The 22,369-nt window shown below is 39.7% G+C and overlaps 1 protein-coding gene across 2 annotated transcripts in view; it reads left to right on the forward strand.

Annotated features, from left to right (window-relative positions):
• The first annotated feature begins 212 nt into the window (after positions 1–212).
• Positions 213–22,369, forward strand: part of CENPC (centromere protein C) — a 97,114-nt gene continuing 74,957 nt past the window's right edge. The window contains exons 1-4 of one of the 2 annotated variants that reach the window (XM_044226118.1): positions 213–428; positions 5,685–5,731; positions 19,287–19,373; positions 20,056–20,150. In XM_044226118.1, the coding sequence (XP_044082053.1) occupies positions 5,698–5,731; positions 19,287–19,373; positions 20,056–20,150 (216 nt within the window). In that variant the 5' untranslated portion in view covers positions 213–428; positions 5,685–5,697. The remainder of the gene's footprint in view (positions 429–5,684; positions 5,732–19,286; positions 19,374–20,055; positions 20,151–22,369) is intronic. The other variant, XM_044226117.1, reaches the window with a different exon arrangement.

Below are 22,369 nucleotides of genomic sequence, written 5' to 3' on the forward strand. Positions count from 1 at the left end.
CTGGGGAGCAAAGGAGGATAAAGCCTTAGGAGAAATGGAGGGCGGGGCTACGGGAAAGACGGGGCGGGGCTACGGTGGGCGCTGCGAAGGGCGGGACTGCTAGAGCGTCCCGGGAAGGAGAGAGCCCATAACGGCTCTCTATTGGGTCGCTCGTCGCGTTTTGCGCATGTGCAGACCGTTTCAAACCGCGGAGTTTGCTGGGCGCGGTGCCTGTGGGGCCGAGCCAATGGCTGAGGACCGGAGGTAGCGCGCTTCCTGGCTCGCAGGCCCCTCGATTTTGCCGCCCTCCCACCTCAGGCTCCTGAGGCGCAGTCTAACCGCTCCTCCCGCGACTCGGGGCGGTGCCTGGCTTCTTCGGAGCCACGGCCCGCGAGGACTTCCGTGCCCGACGCCCGGGGCCGGGTGGCAACATGGCTGCGTCGGGTCTGGTAAGTGCAGGCTCCGGCCGTTCTGGTGAGCGGGAGCTCGGCCGGCCCGTGCCCTGGCGCTCGGGGCGGGGGAGAATGAAATGTTTATTTAGCCTGTGCTGTGGCTTCTTGGAGAGTTCAGCGGGAAAGCCCGCGAATTTTTTGAGACGAACACTGATCGAATGCCGATAGGCAGAGTTAATTTTCGTGTTGTTTCCTCAAGGGTTCCTTTAATTTTGGTTGCGATGGCATCTTTCTCTTCAGAGAATCTTGTGATTTAAACTTTTTTTTTTTTTTTGGCCTAACTTGACGTCTTAGTCCTTCAGATAATTTTCTGTCTGTAGAAGTGTTGGGACGCCTTCAAAGTCTGGACTTGACGGTCTGGAGAAGCAGATTATTGGTACAGACGTATCTGCTGTTGATAAAGTTTTCCAGAGGGCGGCTGTTAACTAAAAGGCGCTCAAGGTGGGAATGACTCCAGGGGGGCGGGCGCTCGTTTTTTGTTTCCGTCTCTGGGCTCCCTTAATGGTCACTATTCTGTATTTCACACTTCGCTTAGGGTTCCTGTGTATTTTACAACCCGTATCAGTCCCTGTCCTAGTGTATTTCCTACTTTCTCTCTCCCTCTTTAAGAAGATCTTGCTCAGGATCTGCCCTTTATGTAAAGTTATAAATGTGGGCGTGTACGCCTGGCGATGTGTGAAAGGATGCTGGAGAGCGGACTTCTTACGGTGAGCACGCCCGCTGTTTCCATGGATTCCATTTACTCCATTGTAGGATTTAAAAAAAAAAGAGAGGATAAAGCCATTTTCATTGGAGGGAGAGGAGGGGAATAAAATTTACCAAATGTCCACAGTTCCTTTTAAAAAAGAGTTCTTTTTTTTTTAATAGAGATCACAAGTAGGCAGAGAGGCAGGCAGAGAGAGAGGGGGAAGCAGGCTCCCCGCTGAGCAGAGAGCCCGATGTGGGGCTCGATCCCAGAACCCTGAGATCATGACCCGAGCTGAAGGCAGAGGCTTAAACCACTGAGCCACCCAGGCGCTCCCCCCCCTTTTTTTTTAAGTCTTAGGGTCTTCGCAAAATTAAGCAGGAAGTTACAGAGATTTCCCATACCCCCTTACTCCCGCCCATGCATAGCCACCCCTGTTATCAGTATCCCCCACCAGAGTGGTGCACCTATTACAGGGGATGAACCTATACTGACACATCGTTATTGCTCAAGGTCCATAATGTACCGTAGGATTCACTCCTGGTGTTGTCCATTCTGTCCGTTCGGACAAAAATGTAATGACAGGCGTCCATCATTGTGGTGGTCTATAGACAGTATTTTCACAGCCCCCATATCCTTTGTGTTCTGTCCATTTACCCCTTCCTCCCCACGCAGCTCTTGGAACCATTCATCTTTTTACCATCTTCATAGTTTTTGCTTTTTCCAGAATGTCATCTAGTTGGAATCACACATACATAGCCTTTTCAGATTGACCCTCTTTTGTCATTACACATTTATCCTTCGTATCTTTTCATGGCTTGATAGTTCTTTCCTTTTAGTGCAGAATAATAGTCCGTGGTCTGGATATACCACAGTTTACCCGTTCACCTGACATCTGGTTGCTTTCAAGTTTGGCAGTTAGAAGTAGAGTTGCTCTAAACATCTGCGTGCAGATTGTTGTATGGACAGCTGTGTGGACAACTCCCTTGGGTAAATACCAAGCAGTGTGATAGCTAAGTCATGGTAAGAGTCTCTTTAGTTTTGTAAAAACCACCACGCTCTTCCAAAGTGGCTGTACATTTGGAATTTTTACATTCAAAAATAAATGAGAGTTTCTGTAGCGCATTTGAAGTTGTTGGGTGTTCTAGATTTTGGTCATTCTAATAGGTAGAGTGATATCTCATTGTTTTAATTTGCTTTTGATGAAATATCTAAAAGATGTGAAACATCTTTTCATATGCTTATTTCCCATCTGTACATCTTGTTCCGTGAAGTGTAAGGCCCATTTATTTATTTATCTTTTTAAAACATTTTATTTATTTATTTGACAGAGAGACGTCACAAGTAGGCAGAGAGACAGAGAGAGAGAGATAAGGAAGCAGGTTCCCTGCTGAGCAGAGAGCGTGATGCAGGGCTCCATCCAGGACCCTGAGATCACGACCGGAGGGGAAGGCAGCTGCTTAACCCACTGAGTCACCCAGGTGCCCCAAGTCTGTTTATTTTTTAATTGGGTTGTTTGTTTGTTTTCTTACTGTTGACTTTAAAGCATTGTTTCTATATTTTGGATAATAGTCCTTACCAGATATGTCTTCTGCACATATTTTCTTCCAGCCTGTTGCTTGTCCTCTCATTCTTCTTTTAAATTTTTTTTTAAACCATGATCAGGGTTTTATTTGGATAAATGTTGGCATGGCTTTAAAATCTGCAATTGATAATATTATTATCAATCATGTTAATAAACTCTTTTCTCATCGTGATCTCTGCCTTTTTTTTATGAATTTCTTCTTTCTTGAGAATGTTGCTGTTCAGAATTTGGGAAGCTTAGACTGGTTGAAATTAGTCTCAGCTCTCATACTGACTGAATTTCTTGTTTTTCATGACCGCAGTCAGTCTTCAATAATCATTACCCTTGTATATCTCACCTTCTTTAAAGACAAACATTTTTAATCTGAGTTTGTGGCCTCACTTAGTATATGAAAAACATAAGAAAATGGTGTTTGTGTGGTGTGTAATAAACTAGACAAGGCTCTGGGGAGAATATAGATAGCTTATCATGAAGTCTCTGCTCTCAAGTTTTTAAAAATCAAATAGAGGTCTTCAAATTTTTAAAAATCAAATAAGAGATCTTCATCTTGTTGAATAATTGAGTCAAAAATCCTTTAGGTGAGGTCAGGCAAGGTAGGAGATCCCTATGGGTGGGAAACTACAGTGGCCCAGAGACCTGTGTTGGAGCCTGAGTGCAGTCAGGAGGGTGGTTCAGTTCAGGATGTCGGAGCATGAGTGGGGTAAAGAGAGTGTTTATATGTGGTGGGGTCATTTATAGCCCACTGGGCCAAGTGAAAATGAGGCGCAATAAATATTTGGTATTGATAATATTTTTTAAAGCATGCTGTTCATCCTGTTACTACCCAGTTTTCAACTAGGATTGATTTAACGATTAAAGATAGAACCCTAAGTATCTCAAATATCCTCTCGGTTTCCAAAATCAGCATGTCTCTGTGTTTTATTTTTCCTGTTGTTCCCAGTGATGAGGCTGTTTCCTAGTTGGAGTTAATGACGTTTTTCTTTGTGGAAGCATCCTAGCATTTCTTAGTCTCACTTTTTCAGAAATTTCACTATTATGGCCTAGGTATGGATCCTCTTGAATTCATCATGCTGGCTATATGCTCTACAGATTTAGGGAATTTGATTGTGTATTTTCTCAGAGTAGATCTCTTTTCTTTTTCTTTGTTTTATTTTTTTTTTTCTTTTTCTTTGTTCTTTATGGAATAAAAATTGGTCAGAAGTTGGACCCCCTGAGTTTTGGAACTTCTTTGTTTCTCCCATTTTCTTTTTTTTTTTTAAAGATTTTATTTATTTATTTGACAGAGAGAGATCACAAGTAGGCAGAGAAGCAGGCAGAGAGAGAGAGAGGAGGAAGCAGGCTCCCTGCAGAGCAGAGAGCCCGATGCGGGACCCCATCCCAGGACCCTGAGATCATGACCTGAGCCGAAGGCAGCGGCTTAACCCACTGAGCCACCCAGGCGCCCCTGTTTCTCCCATTTTCTACTTCTTCTTCATTTTTTTGTCTTTTTCCCCCCTCTCAGACGTGTCTTAGCTTTTTCATAATTACTGCTTTTTTAATTTTAGGCAAAAATGTTTTTAATTATTAAGAATTTTTCTTGGGCTCAGCGTAGTATACCACTTTTGTTTTATGAGTCCAGTATTTCAAATCTCTTTTCCATGTACTAATTAGAGTTTTGTTTTTGTTTTTACATTTTCTTTCTCTCTCTCTCTCTCTCTCTCTCTTTTTTTCTCTTTCATAGAAGCCTAGCCTGGGTGGCTCAGTTAGTTAAGTATCTGCCTTCTGCTCTGGTCAGGATCCCAAGGTCCTGGGATGGAGTCCCTCGTTGGGCTCCTTGCTCTGCAGGGGCTTTGTTTGACACTCCGCAGGGTTTGTTGACACTCAATGTTCCATTACTTTCAAATGTACAACATAAAAATTTGATGGGTTTATATGTTGGGTTATGCTCTTCTTTCTCATTCTTTTTTTTTTTTTTTTAAAGATTTTATTTATTTATTTGACAGAGATCACAAGTAGGCAGAGAGGCAGGCAGACAGAGAGAGAGGAGGAAGCAGGCTCCCTGCTGAGCAGAGAGCCCGATGTGGGACTTGATCCCAGGACCCCAAGATCATGACCTGAGCCGAAGGCAGCGGCTTAACCCACTGAGCCACCCAGGCGCCCCTCTTCTTTCTCATTCTTGAATTCAGTTTTCTCTTGGGCCTTTTTCTTTTCCATTTTTAAAATTCGTCTTGATTTTCCCGTTTTGTTTAGAGACTTTTAAATGTCTGGTGATCTATAGATGCTGGTGGTATTTAAGACTGAAACAATAGAATACAGTTTTTTAGCTCTGTATTCTTTAAATTCAGTTAGTCAGCTCTGTGTTGATAGGGTGGGGATGTGGGAGTCTTTTATCCTGTTCATTCCCTTTCTCACTCTTTCCTCCTTCATATTTCAAGTTTTCCTAGTTCTGCATTGTTACTGCTTTTTCCTGGGCAGATTAGCTTTACGACCCATCAAAAACTGGATCCTCCGAGCTTATTTTTGGCTGCTACTGCTTTTATTCTGCTTCATCAATTAACATACTCCATTTTTTTCAGTATTCTAGAAATTTGTTAAATTTTTTTGTTAATAGGTGGTCCTCTCTTCCACTGTCTTTTTCATTGTTGTTTTATGCCATTTTAGTGCTTAACTATTTTTCTACAGGGATCTGCCTGCAAGTAAAGGAGATAAGTAGATATTGCGAGTCAACCAATTTGAATTATTAGAAGCACAGATAGTTGGAATTTTGATGATGGAAAAGGTATGGAGGCAGGGTAGAGGAAAAGGGGAAAGATGGAATAAATCCCAAGGTGAGCAAATAGTATAAGCAAAGATTTTGAAACCGTAGATATGAGGCACGTTCTCTTTAACTTGATCCAGATGAATTCATCTTTATAATATTATAATGGCCAATTATCAAAATTTGCTGAATGAATAAATGAGGAACTTAAATTTTCACCAGTTGGATGATTTACTTTTCTTTTAGGATCATCTCAAAAATGACTACAGAAGAAGATTTTGCCGACCTTCCAGGTGAGTTATATATTTAAGCTTTTTAAGTCATTTTTATTTCTATCTTCAGAAAGTGATTTTTAAATGAAGAAGGGAAAATTACTTCTAACAATGATTTCTGTGCCCACTGATTAAGTATAGTCTACTTAGTGATTTTATATTAACGGAAATATTAATGCAATCACTGTAGTGACTTAGCAGCAGTGAGAAAAGAAATTTAGCTAATAAATTATGGTTCAGGAAGAATCAGTCTTAGTTCTGACTGACAGCCATGGGGAAAGCACTCTATAGAGTGGATTGAATGGTAATATGACAAAGATGCAGCATATTTGGTGGGGCTAAAAGAAAACATAGGTGTAGGTTATAAAGAGGCAATATAGGATCTTTGTAGTATGGAACTGTTCAGTATCTTGACTGTGGTGGTGATATCTGAACCTACAGATGTCATAAATTGCACAGAATTAGGTATTCACATAAACTCGCAAACGAGTATGGTTGACCCTTGAACATCTTGGGGGTTAGGGTTGCTGACCACTATAAAGTTGGAAAAGTTCAAAATCCTTACATAATTTTTAACTCCCCCAAAACTTCTACTAACAGCCTACTATGGCCTGGAAGCCTTACCAATAACATAAATAATCAACACATACTTTGTATACTGTATATTATATACTGTATTCTACAATAAAATAATCTAAAGAATAGAAAATGTTATTAAGAAAATCATAAGGAAACACAATTACAGTACTGTACTGTATTGGTAACAGTAAGTTTTTGTTGCCTGTTTACAAGAATTGTCTGTTATTACCTACATTAATAGAGTCTTATACAAAACACTGTAACTGTTACATATATTACTAGCACTAGACATCAGACATGAAAATATGTAGGAAAGAAATTCATATTTATTTACAAATACAACAGGTACTGATAAAGAAGCAGTAATATGATTGCTTTATGGTAGCCTGGTGTGATCAATATTATTGTTTTATGGTAGCCTAGTCTATATACTACTGAATGAATTGTAAAATTTTTATAGCATACAGCGTATGGTATAATAATTATATTCATAATGTAGTTTGGAAACATTGTTACTCTTTTATTAAACCACTTACCTGTGAGGAGAGACATATTGTATGGTAGTATAATTCTTTGAAAGGAAAGTTAAAGACAGTGAGATAACACATTATTAATTTTATATTAAATATCACTCACCTTATGCCCATGTAAAGATAGGCTATCTACTTCCGTCAAGTTTTGCACAAGATGTTCTACACAATGAATCCTTAGGTGATGATGATGACAATGACACACAGATGTTTCATACGTTTTTTGCTATACAGTTAATAGATTTTCACATGTGCACACACACATACATAGTTCATTAATGATATGGCATGCTGATTACTGTTCATTAAGTGGAAGTGGGTCATCACAAAGATCTCCATCCTCATCGTCTTCACATTGAACAGGCTAAAGAGGACGAGAAAGAGCTGAGGTGATTTATTTCAGGTGTGATGGAGGCAGAAGAGGTGGGGAGGTAAAAGGGGAGGCAGGAGAGGCAGGCATGCTTGGTATAACTTTTATACAGTTAGACCATAATTTTTGTCTGATGTTTGCTTTTTTCATTTCTCTAAAATTGATTTTATATGGTACCAGTGGTACCAGTCCTTCTGCTGTTTACCTTATTTTCACTGTCTGTTATGACAGTTAGAAGGTCCATGTCATAAAAGAGGCCAAAAACAGTCTGGAGTAATTGGAAGCCTCTATCAGATTATCTAGTATCAGTTTGTTTTCTGATAGTGCTTCTGTATCTCCTACCTCGTCTGGTACTGATTTAGAAGTGCTCATCCCCAGATAGTCATCTTCTGTTAATTCCTCTGGTATTGATGTCTGTTAGCTCTTTAATTTCTCCAAGATCCTTATTTTAAAACCCTGTACCCCAGCCTTTTTTGCCATATCCACAAGCTTTTTCTTGACTTTTCTTGTTTGGCTCCATTGTAAATCCTGTGACGTCATGTATTACATCTGCACATAGTTTGCTCCAGCAGGATTTTATTGCTTTGGGCTTAATGGTTTTCATAGCTTTTTCCTCTAACAATAATGGTATCTTCAGTGCTGTAATCCTTCCAGACTTTCATGTTGTTTTCTCTGTTACATATTCCATAGCATAGAGAACCATGTGTAATGAGTCTTTACAGTCCTTATGATTCTCTATTCTAGAGGCTGAATTTTAGAAGTAGTGTTGGGGGCAGGTATACCGTTGTTTTTTTTTTTTTTTTTAAATATTTTATTTTATTTATTTGACAGAGAGAGATCACAAGTAGGCAGAGAGGCAGGCAGAGAGAGAGAGAGAGAGGAGGAAGCAGGCTCCCTGCTGAGCAGAGAGCTCGATGCGGGACTCGATCCCAGGACCCTGAGATCATGACCTGAGCCGAAGGCAGCGGCTTAACCCACTGAGCCACCCAGGCGCCCAAGGTATACCGTTTTGACTCCTTCAGTGTTGAACTCTTGGGGTTTTGGGTGGCCAGTGGCATTTTTAATATCAGAAGAACTTTAAAAGACAGATAGATCCTTACTGGTAGGATACCTCCTGAATTCAGGGACAAAGCACTGGTAGAACCAGTCCAGAAGAAGGATTCTCATTGCCCAGCTTTCTTGGTATTGTACAGCCCAAAATCTGGCAGCTGGTGTTTATCTTTTTCCTTCAAAGCTGGGGTTTAGCAGTTTTGTAGATAAGTCAGTCCTGATTATTATTATTTGCACAAAACAGTAGAGTTAGCTTATCCTTTGCTTGCTTCTCTTCCTTAATAATAAATGTCCTCTATGGCATGTTTTTTCTAGAATAGGACAATTTTGTCTGCTTTAAAATATGTTTATACAGAGATCCTTTTTACTCAGTGATTAACTTTTTCTGCCCTTTTTTTTTTTTTTTTTTTTGGAAAAGTAGCTTTATTTATTTGAGAGAGAGAGTGAGCATGTTTATAAGCAGGGGGAGGGGCAGAGAGAGTGGGAGACAAGCAGACTCCTTTTTGTGAGGGGAGCTCAATGAGGGGCTTGATCCCAGGATCCTGAGCCAAAACCAAGAGCTGGATAATTAATTGACTGAGCCCTCTTTTTTTTTTTTTTTTTGAGAGAGGAGTGTGGGAGCAGGCATGCAAGCAGGAGGGAGGGGTAGAGGGACAGGGAGAGAGAGAATTTTAAGCAGGCTCCATGCTTGATGGAGGGCATGGAACCTGATGTAGGGCATATTCTCATGACCCTGAGATCATGATCTGAGCTGAAATCAAAAGTCGGATGCCCAACTGACTGAGCCGTTTTTATTATTATTATTTTGAGAGGGTGTGCACAAGCAGTGGGGACAGTGGATGGGCAGAGAGAGAAGGGAGAACACTTTAAGCAGACTCTGCACCGAGTGGGCGCTCCGTCTCATGATCCTGAGATCATGACTTGAGCTGCAGCATCTGGGAACTTGTATGCTGCCTTTTTTTTTTTTTAAAGATATTATTTATTTGAGTGAGAGAGAGCATGATAGAAGAGAAGATCAGAGGGAAAAGCAGACTCCCTGCAGAGCTGGGAATCTGATGTGGGATTCCGTCCTGGGACTCTGGGATCCGGACCTGAGCTGAAGGCAGTGCCTTAACCAACTGAGCCACCCAGGTGCCCCTGTATACTGCCTTTTGTTCAACAGAAGAGTCTTATGTTATCTTGACTTTTTAAAAATTAACATATAATGTGTTACTTGTTTCAGGAGTTCAAGTCTGTGATTCATCAATCTTACACAATTCATAGCACTTACCATAGCACATACCCTCCCCAGTGTCCATCATCCCGCCAATCCATCCCTTCCACCCCCTTCCATTCCAGCAACCCTCTGTTTTCTGAGACCAAGAATCTCTTAAGGTTTGCCTCCCTCTCTGGTTTCGTCTTGTTTCATTTTTCCCTTCCTTCCCCTATGATCCTCTGTCTTGTTTCTCAAATTCCTCAAATCTGTGAGATCGTATGATAATTGTCCCTTTCTGATAGACTTATTTTGCTTAGCATAATCAGTTCTGCCCATGTGGCAAATGGCAAGATTTCAGTTTCTCCTTTTTGATGGCTACATAATTATTCCACTGTGTATATATACCACATCTTCTTTATTCCGTCTCTGTTGATGGACATATAGGCTCTTTCCATAGTTTGGCTGTTGTGGACATTGCTGTTACAAACATTGGGGTATATGTGACTCTTCAGATCACTACACTTTTATCTTTGGGATAAATACCCAGTAATGCAGTTGTTAGGTTTTAGGGTAGCTGTATTTTCAACTGTTTGAGGAACCTCTGTACTATTTTCCAGAGTGACTGCACCACCTTGCATTCTCACCAGCAGTGTAGGAGGGTTCCCCTTTCTCCACATCCTCACCAACACCTGTTGTTCCCTGACTTATAATTTTAAACCATTCTGACTGGCGTGAGGTGGTATCTCACTGTGGTTTTGATTTGTATTTCCCTGATTCCAAATGATGTGGAGCACTTTTTCATGTGTCTGTTGGCCATTTGGATGTCTTCTTTGCAAAAATGTCTGTTCTAGTCTTCCGCCCATTTCTGGATTGGATTATTTTTTCTTTGGGTGTTGAGGTTGATAAGGTCTTTATAGATTTTAGATACTAGCCCTTTATCTGGTATGTCATTTTCAAATATCTTCTCCCATTCTGTCAGTCATCTTTTGGTTTTGTTGACTGTTTCCATTGCTGTGCAAAAGCTTTTGATCTTGATACTTTGATGAAGGCCCAATAGTTCACTTTTGCCCTTGCTTCCTTTGCCTTTGGTGATGTCTCTAGGAAGAAATTTCTGTGGCTGTATTCTCCGCAAGGATTTTGATGGATTCCTATTTCACATTGAGGTCTTTTATCCATTTTGAGTCTGTTTTTTGTGCATGGTGAAAGAAAGTGGTCCAGTTTCATTTTTGTGCATGTGGCTGTTTTCCCAGCTCTGTTTGTTGAAGAGACTTTTTTCCATTGGACCTTTTTTTCCTGCTTTATTGAAGATTAGTTGACCATAGAGTTGAGGGTCCATTTCTGGGCACTCTAGTCTGTTCTGTTGATCTGTGTGTCTGTTTTTGTGCCAGTTACCATACTGGCACTGATTACAGCTTTATAATAGAGCTTGAAGTCTGGAAATGTGATGCCACCAACTTTGGTTTTCTTTTTCAACATTCTCCGGGCTATTTGGGTTTTTTTCTGGTTCCATATAAATTTTAGGATTATTTCTTCCAGTTTGTTGAAAAAAATGGATGGTATTTTGATAGGGATTGCATTAAATGTGTGGATTGCTTTAGGTAGCGTAGATGTTTTCACAATTTTCGTTCTTCCAGTCCGTGAGCATGGAATGTTTTTCCATTTCTTTGTGTCTTCCTCAATTTCTTTAATGAGTATTCTATAGTTTTCTGAGTATAGATTCTTTGCTTCTTTGGTTAGCTTTATTGCTAGGTATCTTATGGTTTTTGGTGCTACTGTGAATGGGATTGACGTCTTAATTTCTCTTTCTTCTGTGTTATTGGTGTATAGAAATGCAACTGATTTCTGTGCATTGATTTTATATCCTGACACTTTACTGAATTCCTGTATGAGTTCTAGCAGTTTTGCGGTAGAGTCTTTTGGGTTTTCCATGTAAAGTGTCATATCATCTGCAAAGAGTGAGAGTTTGACTTCTTTGATGATTTGGATGTATTTCTTTTTGTTGTCTGATTGCTGAGGCTAGGACTTCTAGTAGTATGTTGAATAGGAGTGGTGATAGTGGACTTCCCTGCTGTGTTCCTGATCTTAGGGGAAAAGCTGTCAGTTTTTCCCCATTGAGACTGATTTATTTGCCGTAGGTTTTTCATAGATGGCTTTGATGGTATTGAGGTATATGCCCGGTATCCCTACACTTTGAAGGCTTTGATCAAGAAAGGATGCTATACTTTGTCAAATGCTTTTTCAGCATCTATTGAGATGGTTCTTGTTCTTTCTTTTATTAATGTATTGTATCACATTGATTGATTTGCAGATGTTGAACCATCCATGCAGCCCAGGAATAAATCCCACTTGGTCGTGGTGAATAATCCTTTTAATGTACTGTTGGATCCTATTGGCTAGTATTTTAGCAAGAATTTTTGCATCCATGTTCATCAGGGATATTGTTCTGTAATTCTCTTTTTTGATGGGATCTTTGGTATTTGAATCAAGGTAGTGCAGCCCTCACAAAATGAGTTTGGAAGTTTTCCTTCCATTTCTATTTTTTGGAAGAGTTGGAGGAGAATAGGTATTAATTCTTCTTTAAATGTTTGGTATTATTCCCCTGGGAAGCCATCTGGCCCTGGGCCCTTGGTGGGAGATTTTTGATGACTGCTTCAATTTCCTTACTGGTTATGGGTCTGTTCAGGTTTTCTTTTTGTTCCTGGTTCAGTTTTGGTAGTTTATACATCTCTAGGAATGCCTCCATTACTTCCAGATTGTCTAATTTGCTGGCATATTATTGCTCATAATATGTTTTTATACTTGTTTGTATTTCTTTGGTGTTGGTTGTGATCTTTCCTCTTTCATTCATGATTTTATTAATTTGGGTCCTTTTCTCTTTTTTCTTTTCTTTTTTTTTTTTAAGATTTTATTTATTTATTTGACAGAGAGAGATCACAAGTAGGCAGAGAGGCAGGCAGAGAGAGAGGAAGGGAAGCAGGCCCCCTGCTGAGCAGAGAGCCGGATGTGGGACTCGATCCCAGGACCCTGAGATCATGACCTGAGCCGAAGGCAGCGGCTTAACCCACTGAGCCACCCAGACGCCCTCTCTTTTCTTTCTGATAAGTCTGGCCAGGGGTTTATCAGTCTATTAATTCTTTCAAAGAGCCAGCTCCTAGTTTTGTTGATTTGTTCAATTGTTCTTTTGTTTTCTATTTCATTGATTTTTGCTCTGATTTTTTTTTTTAAATTTTATTTATTTATTTGACAGACAAATAGGCAGAGACCAGAGAGAGGAGGAAGTAGGCTCCCTCTGAGCATAGAGCCCAATGTGGGGCTCAATCCCAGGACCCTGGGATCATGACCTGAGCCGAAGGCAGAGGCTTTAACCTGCTGAGCCACCCAGGTGCCCCTCTGCTCTGATCTTTATGATTTCTCTTTTCCTGTTGGGTTTCGGCTTTCTTTGCTATTCTTTCTCCAGCTCCTTTAGGTGTAGGGTTAGGTTGTGTATTGGAGTCATTTGTTGAGCAAGTCTTGTATTGCCATATACTTTCCTATTAGGACTGCTTTTGATGCATCCCAATGATTTTGAACAGTCGTGTTTTCATTATCATTTGTTTCCATGAATTTTTAAAATTTTTAATTTCCTGATTGACCCATTCATTCTTTAGTAGGATACTCTTTAGCCTCCATGTATTTAAGTACTTTTCATCTTTCCTCTTGTGATTGAGTTCTAATTTCTGAAAATATACAGGGAGTGATCCCAGTCTTTTGGTACTGGTTGAGACTGATTTGTGACCGAGGATGTGATCTATTCTGGAGAATGTTCCATGTGCACTAGAGAAGAATGTGTATTCGTTTGTTTTGGGATAGAATGTTCTGAATATATCTGTGATGTCATCTGGTCCAGTGTGTCATTTAAGGCCTTTATTTCCTTTGCTTGGATGGTCTGTCCATTTCAATGAGGGAGGGTGTTAAAGTTCTCTACTATTTATTATTGTTGATGTGTTTCTTTTTTTTTTTTACTAATTGGTTTTTTTTTTTTTTTAAGATTTTATTTTATTTATTTGAGAGAGAGAGACAGTGAGAGAGAGCATGAGCGAGGAGAAGGTCAGAGGGAGAAGCAGACTCCCCATAGAGCTGGGAGCCTGATGTGGGACTCGATCCCGGGACTCCAGGATCACGCCCTGAGCCGGAGGCAGTCGTTTAACCAACTGCGCCACCCAGGCGTCCCACTAATTGGTTTATATAATTGGCTTCTCCCATGTTAGGGGCATAGATACTTAAAATTGTTAGGTCTTCTTGTTGGATAGACCCTTTAAGTATGACATAGTGTCCTCATCTCTGATTATATAGTCTTTGGTTTAAAATCTAATTTGCGTGATATAAGGATTGCCACCCCAGCTCTCTTTTGATGTCCATTAGCATGGTAAATTTTTTTCTGCCCCCTCACTTTAAATCTGGTGGTGTCTTTGGGTCTAAAATGAGTCTCCTGTAGACAGCATATCCATCGGGCTTTTTTTTAAGATTTTATTTATTTGACAGACAGAGATCACAAGTAGGCAGAGAGGCAGGCAGAGAGAGGAGGAAGCAGAGAGCTGAGCAGAGAGCCAGATGTGGGGCTTGATCCCAGGCCCCTGAGATCATGACCTGAGCCAAGGCAGAGGCCTTAACCCATTATAGGGCTTGTGTTAATCCATTCTGTTACCCTGTGTCTTTTGATTGGGGTATTTGGCATATTTAGTTTCACGGTAAGTATTGAAAGATACGAATTTAGTGCCATTGTATTGCCTGTAAGGTGACTGTTACTGTGTATTGTCTCTGTTCCTTTCTCATCTACGTTACTATTAGGCTCTCTCTTTGCTTAGAGGACTTCTTTTAGCATTTCCTATAGAGCTGGTTTGGTGTTCTTTTAGTTTTTGTCTGTTCTGGAAGCTTTTATTTTTTTATTTTTAATTAATTATTTTTATTAAGATATAATGTATTATTTGCCCCAGGGGTACAGGTGTGTGAATTGTCAGGCTTATATAGGTCCCAGCACTCCCCATATCACATACCCTCCCTAATATCCATAACCCAACCAGCCTCTCCATACCCCCCTCCCACCAGCAACCCTCAGTTTGTTTTGTGGGATTAAGAGTCTCTTATGATTTGTCTCCCTCTTGATCCCATCTTGCTTCATTTTTTTGTTCCCTACCTCCCAGGCCCCCCACTCGGCCTCTCAGATTCCTCATATCAGGGAGATAATATGATAATTGTCTTTCTCTGATTTATTTCGCTCAGCATAATACCCTCTAGTTCCATCCATGTCATTGCAAATGGCAAGATTTCATTTCTTTTGATGGCTGCATAGTATTCTACTGTATATATATATATACACCACATCTTCTTTATCCATTCATCTGTTGATGGACATCTAGGTTCTTTCCATAGTTTGGCTCTTGTGGACATTGCTTCTATAAACATTCAGGTGCATGTGCCCCTTCAGATCACTACATTTGTATCTTTAGGGTAAATACCCAGTAGTGCCATTGCTGGGTTGTAGGGTAGCTCTATTTTCAACTTTTTGAGGAACCTCCATGCTGTTTTTTTTGTCCTGGAAGCTTATCATCTTTACTTCTTTTTGCAGGGACAGTGTAGTTGGATATACTATTCTTTTTTTTTTTTTTTTAAAGATTTTATTTATTTGTCAGAGAGAGAGAGTGAGCAAGCACAGGCAGACAGTCTGAGTGGCAGGCAGAGGCAGAGGGAAAGCAGGCTCCGCTCCAAGGAGCCTGATGTGGGACTCGATCCATGACCCAAGCCGAAGGCAGCTGCTTAACCAACTGGGCCACCCAGGTGTCCCGGATATACTATTCTTCACTGCATGTTTTTCTCCTTTCGTGCTCTGAATATATCATGCCAGTCCTTTCTGGCCTGGCAGATCTCTGTGGATAGATTTCCTGCCAATCTAATATTTCTGCCATTGTATGTTATAGACCTTTTGTCCTGAGCTGCTTTTAGGATTTTCTCTTTGTCTTTGGGACTTCTAAGTTTTACTATTAGATGATGGGTTGTTGACCTATTTTTATTGATTTTGAGGGGGGTTCTCTGTGCCTCCTGGATTCTGGTTCCTGTTTTCTTCCCCAAATTAGGGAAGTTCTGTGCTATAATTTGCACCAATATACCTTCTGCCCCCTCTCCTTATTCTGGGATCCAAATTATTCTAATATTGTTTCATCTGACAGTATCACTTATCTCCTGAATTCTCCCCTCATGATCCATTAGCTGTTTATCTCTTTTTCTCAGCTTCTTTATTCTCTATCATTTGGTCTTCTATATCACTAATTTTCTCTTCCACCTCATTTGTCTTAGAATTAAGAGCCTCCTTTTTTTTTTTTTAATTTATTTGACAGAGAGAGAGATCACAAGTAGGCAGAGAGGCAGGCAGAGAGAGAGAGAGGAGGAAGCAGGCTCCCTGCTGAGCAGAGAGCCCGATGTGGGACTTGATCCCAGGACCCTGGGATCATGACCTGAGCCGAAGGCAGCGGCTTAACCCACTGAACCACCCAGGCGCCCCTAAATAAATAAAATCTTTAAAAAAAAAAAGAAGAAACTGCCTCCCAAAATTTTAAAGAAAGAAAATCATGTATATGTATACACACACACCCCCCCCACACAAATAAGGGTAAATGCGATGAAGAGATGGAATATGACTGTAAAGATGGAAATTAAAAAAGATTTCTAAAATTGATAAAAGTTGGTTGAAAAAGAAAGAAAAAAATTAAAAAAAAAAGGAAGAGAAACATCTTCAGGCTGGAGACTAGAACAAAGCCATACACTAGATTTAGGGTATAAGTCTGTTAGAAGAAAGTGTATCCTAAAATTTTAAAGAAAGAATAACGTACACACACACACAAACACACAGACATACACACACCCCAATACACATATATATACAAAAAATAAAGTTAAATACAATGAAGGAACTTAAAATGAATGTAAAAACTAAAATTAAAAAAGTTTAAAAAAAGGTATTGATAAAATAAGATGATTAAAATAAGAAAGAGGAAAAATTAAAAAAAATAAAATTAAAAAAAAATTTAAGTTTGAAAGACTAAAGAATCATGGGGAAAAAGCCATGAATTCCATGTGCTGTATTCCCCTGGTGCTGGAGTTTTGCTGTTCTCATTGATTGGTAAAATTGGTCTTGGCTGGATGTTCTTGCTGATCTTCTGTGGGAGGGGCCTGTTGCAGTGATTCTCAAGTGTCTTTGCCCTAGGCGGAATTGACAGCGCCCTTGCCAGGGGCCAGGCTGAGTACTCTGCTCGGGTTTGCTCTTGGTGCTTTTGTTCCCTGACAACTTTATGCACAGCTTTGGTGGACGAGAATGAAAATGGCAGCGTCTCAATCTCCAGGGTAGAGGAGACAAGAGCTTGGAGGTCCACTCCCCAGTGAGCCCTCAGAGAAAAGCTGTCAAACACGCCTGTCTCCCTGGTCTCCAGCTGCACTCTGTGCTCACCTGGCCTGTGACCTGTTTCTTTCTGGGACACGAGCCTGTTTGGGGTCTCCAAACCCAGCAGATGCTTGCAGTGCGCTCCCGCGCTGCCCCTCCCGGTGGAGGAATGGGGGGGGGTCTCCCCGATTTGCCACTTGTAGGGTCCTTTCCCGAAGAACAGTATCCTGGCTGTGCCAGGGATCGTGGTTTATGGCAACCCTGAGCCGAGAACGCACTCCTTAGCTCCGTCTTTGCGGCTGGCTTCCCTGCTCTGACACCTGGGAGTTGTGCCGCACTCAGGCCACCTCAGTCTTTCTGTGACCCTGAGGCTCCTGAGACCACACCGTCTCAGTGGGAGCTCCACCCCCTCCCCCGGCCTGCCCTTAGCCACTGGAGCTACATCCCTCAGTGGAGCCGACTTTGCCAAGTTCTGATTTTGTGCTCTGCTGCTCTGTCACTTGCCAGGAGCTGGCTGACGGAGGCCTCCTCTCCACCCCACCAACCCACCGCGGTCTGTATTTCTGTATATCGCCTTGTATTTACTTTCCTGAAAGCCTTACCTTTCAGAAAGTGGTCATTTTTCTGTTCATAGAATTGCTATTATTTTCTTTGATCTTTTGAGTCTGTAGGTGTTCAGAATGGTTTGTTAGCTATCTAGCTGAATTCCTGGGACTAGAAGGAATTTCGGTTTCCTAGTGCTCTGCCTCTTGCTCCTAATCTTGACTTTTTTAAAAAGCCAAGTCTCTTTCTAAATTGTCAGACCATCCTTTCCTGGCATTAAATTCTCTAGCTTTAGATCCTTCACTTCTTTTGCTTTAAGATGTTTTATAATAACCTTGCTTTTTTTCAAGCCATATTAGTATCTGTATTTATGCCTTTCTTGTAAGAGGTCCTGCAAGCCACATAAAAGCTGCGTTTTCAGTACAAGATAAAAAGGTAGTTAGCAAAATGCAAGGTTTTGTATCTGCTGGCACAGCAGCAAAGACAGCTTCACTAATTTCTTTTTTTACAATAGTCCTTATGCTGCATTTATTTATTTTGAAATGGCAGGCAACTACAGAGGCAGACTTCAGTCTATGGTATATATAAAGTAATTCAACTTTTTCTTGTAATGTCATGACGGCCTCTCTGTTGGTGGCATTTCCAGCATCACTAGTGGTACCTTGTGGGGTCCCCTGGTGTTATTTGGGGTTTACAGTATTGCACTAAACATAATGAAAAATGGGAGAACTGTGAGAGATCACTTTTTACTGCCAATTCGCAGTTTACTGGAGAAGATGAACTGCTCACTCAGAGATGATTAGTGTTAGATGGCATTTTAAGGGGATACTCTCTAATACTTGAGCTCAGCACAACAGCAGCAGAGCGACTGTAAAATTATTACAGTTGTACAGCATGCACTACAGTTTTATGCCATTATGATTTAACTGCATCTTTACATTTCTTCACATCTCTTGACTACAAATAGCACCATGTATTGCATGTATAAGTTTTGATAAATTTTAACTTCTAAAAATAGACTTGTCTGTATTTTATGGTAGTAAATGGTAAAATAGACTAGTATCTACATGTATTTTATGCATTCATGACATACTTAACTTTTTGTTAATTTCTTTTTATATTTCTGGGCTATGTGGTTTGTCTGAGTTTTTTCAAATTTTTGCAAATCTCCAAAAAATTTTCCAGTATGTTTACTGAAAAAAAATCTGTATGAGTGGATGAAAAAAAAATCTGTGTATGAGTTCAAACCCATATTGTTCAGGGGTCAACTGTATGTGTAGAAATGGAGAAATCGGAAAAGATTAGTGGATTGTATTGATATCAGTATCCTGGTTGTGGTAGTATAGTATAGTTTTATAAAATGTTACCATTGGGGGAAACTAGATAAAAGTGAACAAGGGATTTTCTCTGTTTTATTTCTTACAACTGCATGTGAAACTACAATGAAAATTTTATACTGATTCATAAGCTGCTATTAAGGTTAATAATATTAAATAAAAAATGCATTGGAGAACTTGAAGGGAAGACTGTTACTTGGAGCTATTAGGACTGTGACCATGAGTTTTTATTAAAGAAGTGTTTTAGTATGGATTGGGTTTGTTCAAAACCATTTATATTGTTGTTTAGATATACCAGTAGTCTAAAATGGCTTTAGATGTGGCTCTTCAATCAAGGAATGTAATTGTTAATGTAGATAACAGTATACTGCTTCAGATACTTTCCTGGAAACTCTTGGACTCTCAAGTACTTGTTTTGTCCTGAGATAGTAAAAGTGATATTTTCCCCATTAAGTAAAATAGCATTTTATAATGAGATATTAAATTATCAAAGTAGATGGTAACTTAAATAGCAAATATCTTCTGGAATGATATGTAACATTTTCCCTTCCTTCTTATTAGAGCACCTGACATTAAGACGAAGCAAGGCCAGAACATACTGGAAATCTTGCAAGACTGTTTTGAAGAAAATAGTAAGACATCTTAAAGGTGGACTTTGATGGTTGGGTTGGATGAAAATGTAAATCTGTCATATTATTATTAATATTAAATTCAGTAAATACATTCTGACATTTAAATATATATAAAATATTTTCCCAGAATGTTGAGTACATGTGTAATCCTTTATGCATTTCCTGATACACTGAGGATGATAGTAGCAAAAAAGAGAATAATTTATCATTTCCTTTAGTTCATATTAGATTCCTATACTCTGGGAGTCCATAAATAATTATCATACACAGGAGAAGGTATTTCATATAGTGGGAGTAAATGTGCGGAATACTTAGGATCTCTAAGAGGTAATGTTTGGTGATATGCAGTTCTTTCTATAGAAATGGTGAGTTAGGGCAAAAACTTCTCTAAGTGCTTGTCAGCATTAGAAGGCATTGAAATAAGAGAATAGGCCAACCAAAGAAACAATGGAAAAAATTTCTTCTATATAAGCACTGAAAGAAGAGCTGTTACATTATTTCTTCAGGAATTTTGTTTGCCTTTTTCAGTTCCTGATGCTGTCTAGGAACATTTGAATGTTGAAGTGATGTTTGTACTTAATTTAAACTAATTGTTTTTAAAGAGTTGTCAAACTTCTTCACATTTCATGTAGGGCTTTTAATTGTAACCAAAAGATTTTATACTGTGTTTATTTATTTATTTATTGCTTTTTTTTAAGGTCTTGCCAATGATTTTAGCACAAATTCTACAAAATCATTGCTTTATTCAACACCTAAAACAGGAGACATTTGTATTCAGTCACCAAGCAAAGAGGTAGGTCAAAAAGAAGAGCTGGTATAGCTTTAACAGTTTAATGATGAAACATTACACAATATAGTTACATTTATTCTAGTTGTTTTTACGTCTTATTCTTAAAAGGGAATCCTATATTCCCACTCTCTTTATCATTTAGAGGTGTTTTGTGACAATTTTGACTTGATGTTTCAAGTGTTTGAAACTGGAGGTCTAGGTGTAGAATTATTATATTGCTGCACAATCATTTTTCACCTCTCCTAAAATAATAATTGAATTAGGTTTTTAGGAAAGTGGGCAACTGCTGAAGTTCCTAATCTAGGTTGGCAAATTTGGTTATATTCTGAAAACCAAAGTTAATCTATTGCTATAAGGAGAATCAGTCTTTTAAAGATTATATCTTAAGAGGTTAGGTTGACCTAACTCTACAAAATAGCTAACTTTCAAATAGAATTTGTGAAGCTAATGAATAAAGACAAGTTATTCAAAAGTACAATACAAATTGGAGAGAAAAATTACATAGTACTAGAAATAACATTGATTAGAAATTTGTATAAATACCTAATTATATAGGTATTTATGAACAATGAAGAGGTTAGGGTTGTGGACCCACCCTTGCAGTTGAAAATCCACTTACAATTTTGGCTTTCCAAACACTTTACTAATAGCCTACTGTTGACTAGAAGCCTTACTGATAACATGAACAGTTGATTAACACATATTTTGTATATGTATTAAACAGTTGATTAACACGTAATTTTGTATATGTATTATATATTACGTTCTTATAATTAAGTAAGTTAGAGGGTCACCTTGATGGTGCAATTAGTTAATCATCTGGCTTATGGTTTTGGCTCAGGTTGTGATCTCGGGGTCGTGAGATTGAGCCCCATGTCAGGCTCTGAACTCAGCACAGAGTCTGCTTGAGACTGTTCCTTTCCCCTTTCCCACTCTCTCTCTCTAAAAAAAAATTTAAAAAGCTAGAGAAAAGAGTGTTAAGAAAGTTATAAGGAAGAGAAAATACACTTATGGTACTGTATTTATTGCAAAAAATTGTGAATAAGTGGACCCTCACAGTTCAAACCCTTGTTCAGGGGTCAGGTATATATAGCTTTTTGGTTCTAAAGACTGAAAACAGATCCAGAATTAGAGAGCTTCTCTTTAATGTGGTAAATTATATAGTACTGGTGTTTGAAAGTTAAATCAACCTTAAGTTTTCTGAGATAAATTTGACTTGGTCATAAAGTATTAACCTTTTTAAATTAGTTTGCTAGTATTTGAAGCATTTGCATCTATGTTCATGAACAGTATTTTCTTTCTTTTTGCAAAATGTTCTTAGAGGGCTTTGGTATCAAAGTTATGCTAGGGCTTTCACTCCTCGGTAGGAAGGGACAGATTGCAGTAGGCCGACATTTCTGCTGTAAAAGCTAAAAAGAATGAAATGCAAACAAATTCTAATTTTAGAGACATGGGGAGCTGTGGAAAGAACAAAGGCTGGATAAAATTCCAAAGAGAGAAAGAATCTTGAGATGAGTTGATGATTATTAATCTTTTTCTTTCCTTAGAGTGTTAGCTCATTTGGTGCAAAAGCTGAGGGCTTTAGGCCTGCCCACACAGAGATAGTCTATGTGGGAAAGCGTAGTTTTGTTTTTTTTTTTTTTAAGATTTTATTTATTTATTTGACAGAGAGAAATCACAAGTAGATGGAGAGGCAGGCAGAGAGAGAGAGAGGAAGGGAAGCAGGCTCCCTGCCGAGCAGAGAGCCCAATGTGGGACTCGATCCCAGGACCCTGAGATCATGACCTGAGCTGAAGGCAGCGGCCTAACCCACTGAGCCACCCAGGCATCCCCAAGGAAAGCGTAGTTTTTGTCAGCTGTGCTGAGATGGCATGACAAACTGGATTCCAGGGATGTTCCAAATGGGTAGGCACTTTTCCTTAAAGAACATTTGTAAGTTCTGGGGCTGGCACAGAATCCTGAGCCAGAAAGGTGGAGTGACATATATAGTCTTGCTATGCCAGGAAGGCAATTGCCAGATTTTGAAGCAGTCTGAGGCAAGAGGCTAAAAAGTTGAACAGAAACCTTCACAGGGGGCGCCTGGGTGGCTCAGTGGGTTAAGCCGCTGCCTTCAGCTCAGGTCATGATCTCAGGGTCCTGGGATCGAGTCCCGCATCGGGCTCTCTGCTCAGCAGGGAGCCTGCTTCCTCCTCTCTCTCTCTGCCTGCCTCTCTGCCTATTTG

The sequence above is a fragment of the Neovison vison genome, chromosome 11 (assembly GCF_020171115.1).
Source record: "Neovison vison isolate M4711 chromosome 11, ASM_NN_V1, whole genome shotgun sequence".
In the NCBI taxonomy this organism is placed as follows: domain Eukaryota; kingdom Metazoa; phylum Chordata; class Mammalia; order Carnivora; family Mustelidae; genus Neogale; species Neogale vison.